Genomic DNA, 9,004 nt, shown 5'->3' with positions numbered 1-9,004 from the left:
CTTTGGCTAGCCCCCCTATATGCTGTAGAGACCTCGTGGTTCATGACCTGCCCTCTGCACAATGGACAGTGCAGGCAGGGCCCCCACAGGGCTGGGAAGTGAGGGCAACACTATCCCGACACTGCTGTTGTCGCCTGCAAACCCTACCACTGCCCTGAACGGCTCCAGGCCTGCCCTTCCTGACCACACCTCGCCTGGCCACCCTGTGTCCAGGAGCTTGGTCTGGAGGGGCCCTCGGGGGCTGGCAGTGGTGGTGTTGGAGCCCTGGTTCAGTGGCCAAGAGGGAAGGGGTGGGGCATGGGGACAGAGACCCAGTGGACATCCAGCCTCCAGAAAACTCAGCCATGGATGTGTGCACAAAAGGACACTCATGTGAATGTGGACATGGCCCAGGGGCTGCAGAGGGCAATGGTTGAACAGCATGACACCCCCATGGGCATGAGCCTTCCATGTGAAATCCCTGACTGGCAGGGGCTGGCACAGGAGCAGATGCTGCCCTTATGTGGCCAGAACAGAGAAGTCCACAGAGGGGCTCCTGGACACCCCTCCTGGACACCGTGTTCATGGGCAACAGCCAGCAGGGGCAGACAGGGCCACCACCACCACAAGGTCACCAGATGGGGGACTACAGTTAGCACGACCAGCAGGGGGCGCTGGGGAGCAGGGCATAGCCATCTTGGTTTTTTTTGGGGGTGCTATCCCTCACAGTAACAGCAGCCCCCACAGGTGAGACCAGTGAGCCAGTCCCCTGGGGGTTCCACCCCTGTCAGGAGCTGCTCACTGCGAAGGCCAGAGCTTGGGCAGCAAAGAGGCTGATGCCGTTTCACCTGTGGGGATCCTGTGTCCGCAAAGTGGTCACTCAACCCTGCATCCCCTGTAGGCACTGGATGGAGTCCTGGCTGCCCTGTTCCCACCCAGCTCCCTAATGGCCCTGGAAGACAGCAGAGGATGCCCAAGCACCTGGGCCCCTGCTACCCATGTGGGTGACCCGGATGGAGCTCCTGGCTCAGTGTTGGCCGAGGCAGCCACCAGGGGAACAGATGAATGGGAGCTCTCTCCCCCTCCCTGTTGCTCTTAAATGAACCAATATATCTGTGAATTATGAAAGCTCAGCTTTTCCAAGGTTCGGCAATCATTGAAGCCTGAGAACCTGAGTGACAGTACAGCAGGGCCTGGGGTTCCCCATGGGCACATCGGCTTAGTCACCAGGATGGTCTGGGGTTCCCGTGGGCACATCAGCTTAGTCACCAGGATGGTCTGTGGTCACCATGGGCATGTTGGCTTAGTCAACTGGACAGTCTGGGGTCCCTGTGGGCATGTCGGCTTAGTCACCAGGACAGTCTGGGGTCGCCATGGGCATGTCGGCTTAGTCACCAGGATGGTCTGGGGTCCCCCGGGCACGTTGCCTTAGTCACCAGAGTCTAGGGTCCCCTGGGGACGTCGGCTTAGTCACCAGGATGGTCTGGGGTCCCCCTGAGCAAGTCAGTTTAGTCACCAGGATGGTTTGGGGTCCCCTGGGCACATCAGCTTAGTCACCAGGAAGGTCTGGGGACCCCTGGGCACATCAGCTCAGTCACCAGGACAGTCTAGGTTCCCCTGGGCACATCTGCTTAGTCACCTGGATGGTCTGGGGTGCCCTGGGCACGTTGGCTTAGTCACCAGGACAGTCTAGGTTCCCCTGGGCACAACAGCTTCGTCACCTGGATGGTCTGGGCTGCCCTGGGCATGTCAGCTTAGTCACCATAGTCTGGAGTCCCCTGGGCACGTCGGCTTAGTCACCAGGATGGTCTGGAGTCTTCCTGGGCACGTCGGCTCAGTCACCAGGACAGTCTAGGTTCCCCTGGGCACGTCGGCTCAGTCACCAGGACAGTCTAGGTTCCCCTGGGCACATCGGCTTAGTCACCTGGATGGTCTGGGCTGCCCTGGGCATGTCAGCTTAGTCACCATAGTCTGGAGTCCCCTGGGCACGTCGGCTTAGTCACCAGGCTGGTCTGGAGTCCCCTGGGCATGTCAGCTTAGTCTCCAGGACGGTCTGGGGTCCCCCAGGCATGTCGGCTCAGTCACCAGGACAGTCTAGGTTCCCCTGGGCACATCGGCTTAGTCACCTGGATGGTCTGGGCTGCCCTGGGCATGTCGGCTTAGTCACCATAGTCTGGAGTCCCCTGAGCATGTCAGCTTAGTCACCAGGACGGTCTGGAGTCTTCCTGGGCACATCAGTTCAGTCACCAGGACAGTCTGGGGTCCCCTGGGCATGTCGGCTTAGTCACCAGGAAGGTCTGGGGTCCCCATGGGCACATTGGCTTAGTCACCAGAATGGTCTGGAGTCTTCCTGGGCATGTTGGCTTAGTCACCAGGACAGTCTAGGGTCCCCCTGGGCATGTCAGCTTAGTCACCAGGATGGTCTGGAGTCCCCTGGGCACATCAGCTTAGTCACCATGACATCTTTTGAATGCAGCAGCAAAGGGGCACATCCCATGCCATAAAACCTGGCACGAGGCGCCAGGAGCCCTGTCCAAGGTCCATGTCCATGACCCCATCTGTGATATCCCGTTAGGTTCTGGAATTGCTCACAGCAGCTGAAATGTCACACAGGTGCCTGCTCTGCCAGGCTTCAGGCTGCCCAAGCCACACCTGTGGCTGAGGCCACTCCTTCACCAAGATCCCCCCCACAACACTGCCCTTCCTGCTCTCAGTAGGGTCCTCAGGTCACATCAGGCCCCCTGTATGCTGGGGCCTGCCTGGGGAAGGGGGCTCCCTACTCATCCTTGTCAGGCACTAGGCAGTGCCACACTGACAGATACGTGGCTCCAGCACATGAACAAGACTCCCCCACAGCAGCCACGTGTCCTGCCCTGGCATCTGAGGACGGGAGGGGAGTCCACACACACTGTGCCAGACACTGGCTCCAGAGGACCACTGCAGGGATGGAGGCAGGGACGGGGCAAGGGGAGGCCTGGGCGGAGCTGCACAGTGAACACCTTGGCTCAGGGACGCTCAGCCTGGATTTTGGGTGAGGGGGTGGGTGGCTTGCTGCTCCCAGGTACATGTGGGTCAGTACCCTGGGGTCTCCCCTCACTCAAGCTGGGCAGCTTAACCAAGCACACAGCACAGGGTTTCCCTCGGCAGCCCTGGATCACTTGGGGGTGATGAGCAGGCCCAGGGTGGGGCACATGCTCACAGTCCCACAGCCCATGACCAGGTTTCCCACGAGCTGCTTCCTGGCTGTTCGTGGTGGGCTCTGCTCCCCTGCTGAGGACAGCAGGGAGGGGACTGACCTGAAGGAAGAAGGCCCCAAGGACAGGCCCTGCCCTGTGTCACAGATGACCCCTCCCCCCGACACCAATGTGCCCAGCTCCTCCAGCCTCAGTCCAGGATGGTCTTGAAGTCTGCGGTCAGGGCCGGGTCAGCTGCAGCCTCCAGGGCCTCCTGGTGGACGTCACCCAGGCCCAGCACAGAGGCACCCAGCAGGCTGGGCCGCTGCACCCGCTCGTAGTTGAGCACACTGAACAGCGTCCTGATGTGCGAGGTCCAGGGCTGGGCCTGGGGCACACAGGATGCAGCCTCAGGGGGGCTGCAGAGGGCAGGCAGCCACAAGCCCACCCAGCTTCCCAGGGTCCTGGGAGAGCCCAATGCAGAGCCGGCCCTCAGCCCACTGGCCGGGCTCCTCAGGGTTCCTGTCACTGCACCCCAGGAACCCTCACCCGGCAACACATGTGATCCTCAGGGATGCTAGGCATCCATCCACCTCCAGCTGAGCAGTAGCCTGGGGCTGGGGTCCACAGCACCCCCCCCACACACAGAGGCTAGGTCCTTGGAGTGACCGCAGCAACATTAACTGATGACAAAATCACCCCACCGTGGCAGAGGCACCAGCAGCCATGGGGGCAAAACCACAGAAAGGGCCACGGGGGGCAGGGGGAGCCATGAGATGAGTCCTGCAGTCCTCAGGAGGCAGTGACAGCTGTTCTTCCCTCCCCTCCATGTGGCGCCACGGCAGGATTCCAAGGGACCTGGCCAGCTGCCCTCTGTGGGCTCCCAGGCCCAGCTGGGCACCTCCCCCAGCTCCTCATCCACTCACAGCAGGACCCATCTTTGGGCACACAGGCACAAGCCTGTGAGCTTTTGTGTGGGGCAAGATGGAGGCCAGGTCACCTTCTCCCTGCGGAACATTCTGGCTCCCACCACAGAGCTCGGGTTCACAATGGGCTGCAGTCCGCTGGGCTTGGGGATGAAGCGCAGTCTGGTCATGGGCAGGGCTGACCTGGCCTGCTGCTGGACCTCTGCATCCGACAGCTTCCGCAGCTGTTCCTGCTCCAGGTGCTGCCTGCAACACATCTGGGGCTGGGGTCAGGGCTGGGGTCAGAGGGGTTCAGGGCCATGGGCAGGGCCGACCTGGCCTGCTGCTGGACCTCCGTGTCTGACAGCTCCTGCAACTGCACCCACTCCAGGTGCTGCCTGCAACACGCCCAGGGCTGGGGTCAGGGACAGGGTCAGGGCTGACCTGGCCTGCTGCTGGACCTCCGTGTCCGACAGCTCCCACAGCTGCACCCACTCCAGGTGCTGCCTGCAACACGCCCCGGGGCTGGGGTCAAGGAACCTTGGTCCCTGTGGACACAGCATACTCTGCGGGGTGGGGTGGGGCCTACAGATGCCCTTGCCCACCACAGACACCTCCCAGGAACCCCCACATGGGGGTCTGAGGCTCCCATTCCACACCTGGCATGACTCGGCATAATCAGTCCTGATCCCTCAGTCTGACTCAGCAGAACCAGGAGCCAGCATCTCCGTCACTCAGGCCCCATCCCCTGATGCCACCCCCACCAAGGTCATCCAGAGGGGATGCCTGTACCCCCAGGTTTCAATGCAGGAAGGGTCTCTGAGACTCATGACCCAAGTCCCTCAGAAGCACCCTGAGGGGACTGAGCCCAAGCATGAGCATACAGGGCCACGGGCCAGCACAGGGTCTCTGCAGGCCAGCACAGGGCTACCATGGGCCAGCACAGGGCCTCCCCTCCACGGGCCAGCATGGGGCCTCACAGCCTGTGGGGAGCCAGGACACAGACACCACACGTGGTACCTGATGCTCACGTTTTGCAGCCCAGACGCTCCTGCGGTAGAAGAGGAGCTGGTTCTTCTGGAATGTGGTCTCCATGACGTAGAAGAAGGACCTGAGCAGCCCCACCACATAAGTATCCAGCAGCCAGAACAGGAACCTAGCCAGGATCCCCTCCCTCAGTCTGTGCTCCATGGTCGGGATGTGGCCACGCCCTGGAATGAGGCAGACCCCGCATGTGCACCCTCACAAGGCAGCCATGGCGGGAGTGCAGGGCACGAGGGGCCCTGCAGTCCTGAGCTGGCTGCCCTGGCTTTGGTGAACATGTTGCTGCACGTGTGCCAGCCCCTGGCACCCCATTGCACATGCAGCTCACGGGCAACGCTCGGGTTGGCACGCAGAGCAGACAACATGGAAAGGGCTCCCACGTGCAGTGTCAAACTCACAGCCTACAGGTGGAAGACCAGGGGCTGGCGGGACACACAGTGTGGTTACATGGCTGGACCCCTGGGGGCCCTGGCATCAGACATCGCAGGCAACTCAGGGCCCACCAATAACTGGCTCAAGAGAAACTGGGGAGGGGCTGGAGTGGGGCAGACCCTGACCATGGGGATGGCGGCTGGGCGAGCAGGGACAGCGGCCAGAGTCCAGGTCCCTGGTCTGGAGAGCCAACAGCACTGGGCCGGGTTTAATGCCCTCAGCCACCCACAGGTGGCTTACAAGGACCTGAAGGCAGAAGACGGCAAAGCCTGGGGAACAGGGACACCAAGGAGGCAGCAACGACGGTGCTGGGGACCTGGAGGCCACTCTTGGCTCCTGGCTTGGGGGCCGCTGCAGGCGTTTCAGTGGTGAGCCAGAGGACGGACGCTGTCTCACAGTCTCTGACTCTCAAGGAAATGAGAAGCACACTCAGGCCAGCCTCTCCCTAAACGCCATCCAGTGGGCTGGAAGTAATGGAAACCTCACCCGTGTGTGTGGCTGAGCACCAGCTAAACCAAGGAACCCGGCAGAGTAAAAATCCAGGAGCAAATGGCACCGCAGGAAAACACCCAGCCGAGGACAGCGCTGTGGAGCCGTCAGCTGAGCCAGGAGGTGGCAGGGCACAGGAGATGGCCCCTAGGGCCGAGGGTCCCACCACGCGCCTGTGTGGAGACTGAGAACTCACCACCCCACATCACCCTTGCAGTCGACCATGCTGAGCAGGCAGAGCTGACCCTCGGGAGCCTGGCGCAGGAGCCATAGGACACCACCCAGGCCTCATGGTTCATGTGGGGTCCGCCACCTCAGAAGTCACCACAGAGGAACCTGTGCTGTGGAGTTGCAGGTTAAAGGACTGCGTGAAACGCCGGCATTCATGTGAGAGCCGGGCCCAGTCCTGGCTGCTCCACCTCCCTGCTAATGTTCTTGGGAAAGCAGTGGAAGATGGCCCCAGTGCTTGGGTCCCTGCACCCATGTGGGAGGCCTGGAGGAAGCTCCTGGCTTCAGCCTGGCCCAGCCTGGGTGGTTGCAGCCATCTGGGGAGTGAACCAGCAAATGAAAGCTCTCTCTCTCTTTTCCTCTCTTTCAAAATAAATCAAATCTTTTAAAAAGTAACTGATATCAAAATAACTGCATATTACTACACAAGGTGCAGCCAAAGCAGTACTTAGAGGCTAATGCATCACAGCCACACATCCACCATCAGAAGTTTATACAGAATGACAGGAAAGCCGGAAAAAGGCATTAGGAAGAAGATAAACAGAAATCACTGAAATTCAAAACAAAGGCTCAACAGAGAGGACCCCATGGGGACAACAGAACTCAGTCATTCTGAAGGTCAAAGGGCAATGGGGGAGGGGTGACAGGAGGCTGAGCCAGACACAGAGCCGCACACAGCGGCCTGGGTAAGGCCATCAGGCCAATGCCGCGGACAGAGCGAGGGAGACAGGGTCCCCACACCTGCAGCGAGAGGGACCAGAAACAGGCCAGCACCAGCAGCACCACCTCTCCCATGCACAGCCCACACTGGGAAAGCCGGCCCATCATGCCCCATGCAGCAGGAGGCCAGCTGGCCTGGCAGGAGGCAGATCCCCAACCCTGGCATCCCTGATCCCTCTGCGAAGGCAGTAGAGTGGCCACTGCCTGAGCACACAATGTCCGGGTGGGTGCACAGAGCAGTGCTGGGGGTGCCTGGGGCCGATGTCACGCCTCCCACTGTGGGGGCATTTCCACGATACAAGGACAGAGTGGTCACCGCATATCTCCATCACTGGCCTGGTTTCTTGGGGAGCCTGGCAGGGCATCCACCCCCACAAGCCCTTCCCATCGGGTCCCTAGGGAGGCTGCCATCTGACTCAAGCCCCACCCATCCAGGAACAGCCCAGGAGGGGGCACCTGCACTGGCAGAGACACTGCCACAGTCCCCTGGAGCTCAAATGGGAAACATGACGGGGGCGCTGGCTCAGCCACCCAGCGAGCCAGGGCAGGAGCCCCATTCCCTCCTCCTGGGCAGCACTCACAGGAAGTCTAACCTCGCTCCTCTCCCCTGCCCAGCACATGACCTGACATCCCCCACCCCACCCCATCAGCAGGTGACCTTCCAGTCCAGGGGGCGTGGGGCAGCCTTACCCACCACCCCCTCAGCTCCCGGCTTGGCACTGGCCAACGTCCGTTCACCTGAGCTCACGAGCAGCCAGGTGCAGTCCTGCACCCTCACCTTCCAGGTCAGCTCCTGCAGGGAGAGTTTGGCGTGCTTCCCTAGCAAAATGAACTTCTTTGTATTCCTTGGGAAGCAGAGCTTGTTGTGCCTGGAGCCCCAGAGGCCGGGGGGAGGGGGTCACCAGGCGGCGCAGACAGGCCCGCAGGAACGCGTGCACCTGCCACGGGCTGCTGTGCTGCTGCAGGAGCCGCACCATGCGCCAGACGCCGGGAGCCCGTGTCCTCCTGGGGGTCAGCGGCTGGCCTTGGGGACCATACCTGCATGGCCGGCCCCCACAGCAGGCAGTGCATCCGGAGAAGTGAGCCGTAGGGGCACCGTGTGTGGTTCGCAAGCGGCTTCCGGAACATGGGCTGCATCCTCCAGTAGCACAGGAGCAGCTGGCGCGGACTGCGGCTACCCCCGGGCCTCAGTGTCCAGCCCAGGAAGATGGCCTCCAGCAGCCTCCAGGCACCCACCAGGCTGGGCCGCAGGGAGCTCAGTGGGAAAGACGTGTGCAGCCGCTCGCCGTAGCCCAGGTAGTAGAGGAAGCGCTTGGGCTCCGCATACACTTGAGCCTGCGGATGTGGTGACCACCGGGTGGCGGAGTGGCCAGGCTCCGGCTTAGTCCACTCCCGTGGAAGCCCTGGTGTGGTCTCTGAACACTCTGCAGGTGTCACTGCACAGGCCGGGACACGCCCACGCCTCGAACTGCAGGCGGGCAAGCCCAGGGGTGCCCAGGCCTCGCCACCGCTGCTGTTCGGAACCTGTCGCGTGGCCGCGGGGCCCGCCTGGGTCTCACGCATGGTGCAGGAGGGCCAGGCCTCGGCAATGACGCCGAGCTCTTACAGAGGCGGCCCACACACCTGGTAGGGGCAGCTCGGGGCCACCAGCAGGTAGAACGCGTAGTGCACCAGCAGGAGCATGAACATGTTTCCCATGCGGCGCAGCAGCAGCCCTCACGCGCCGCTGTCGTGCAGCATCTCAGTCACCATGTTGGGCAGGTAGCTGCTCACGCAGGTGGTGAAGGCCCAGGGCAGGCCTCCGCGGGCACCGTCCAGCAGCACGAAGCTGAAGGCTAAGGCTCGGCCTGCGGCACCAGTATCCCATATGGGCATTAGTTCATGTACCAGCTGCTCCACTTCAGATCCAGCCCTCTGTTAATGGCCTGGGAAAACAGTGGAGGATGGCCAAATACTTGGGCCCCTGCACCTGCGTGGGAGACCTGGAAGAAGTTCCTGACTCCTGGTTTTGGATTGGCCCAGTTCTGGCCATTG

General features: G+C 61.8%; 1 protein-coding gene across 1 annotated transcript; it reads right to left on the bottom strand.

Annotated features, from left to right (window-relative positions):
• Nucleotides 1–3,363: 3,363 nt before the first annotated feature.
• On the bottom strand, nucleotides 3,364–8,533 carry LOC133752783 (telomerase reverse transcriptase-like). Its single transcript, XM_062183102.1, is given in 6 exon segments — nucleotides 3,364–3,540; nucleotides 4,153–4,320; nucleotides 5,069–5,268; nucleotides 7,709–7,868; nucleotides 7,870–7,950; nucleotides 7,952–8,533. Coding segments are annotated over 6 exon segments (1,368 nt in total).
• Between the last annotated feature and the right edge of the window lie 471 nt (nucleotides 8,534–9,004).

The sequence above is a fragment of the Lepus europaeus genome, chromosome X, assembly GCF_033115175.1.
Source record: "Lepus europaeus isolate LE1 chromosome X, mLepTim1.pri, whole genome shotgun sequence".
NCBI lineage: Eukaryota > Metazoa > Chordata > Mammalia > Lagomorpha > Leporidae > Lepus > Lepus europaeus.
This window is presented reverse-complemented; position numbering and strand designations above follow the sequence as displayed.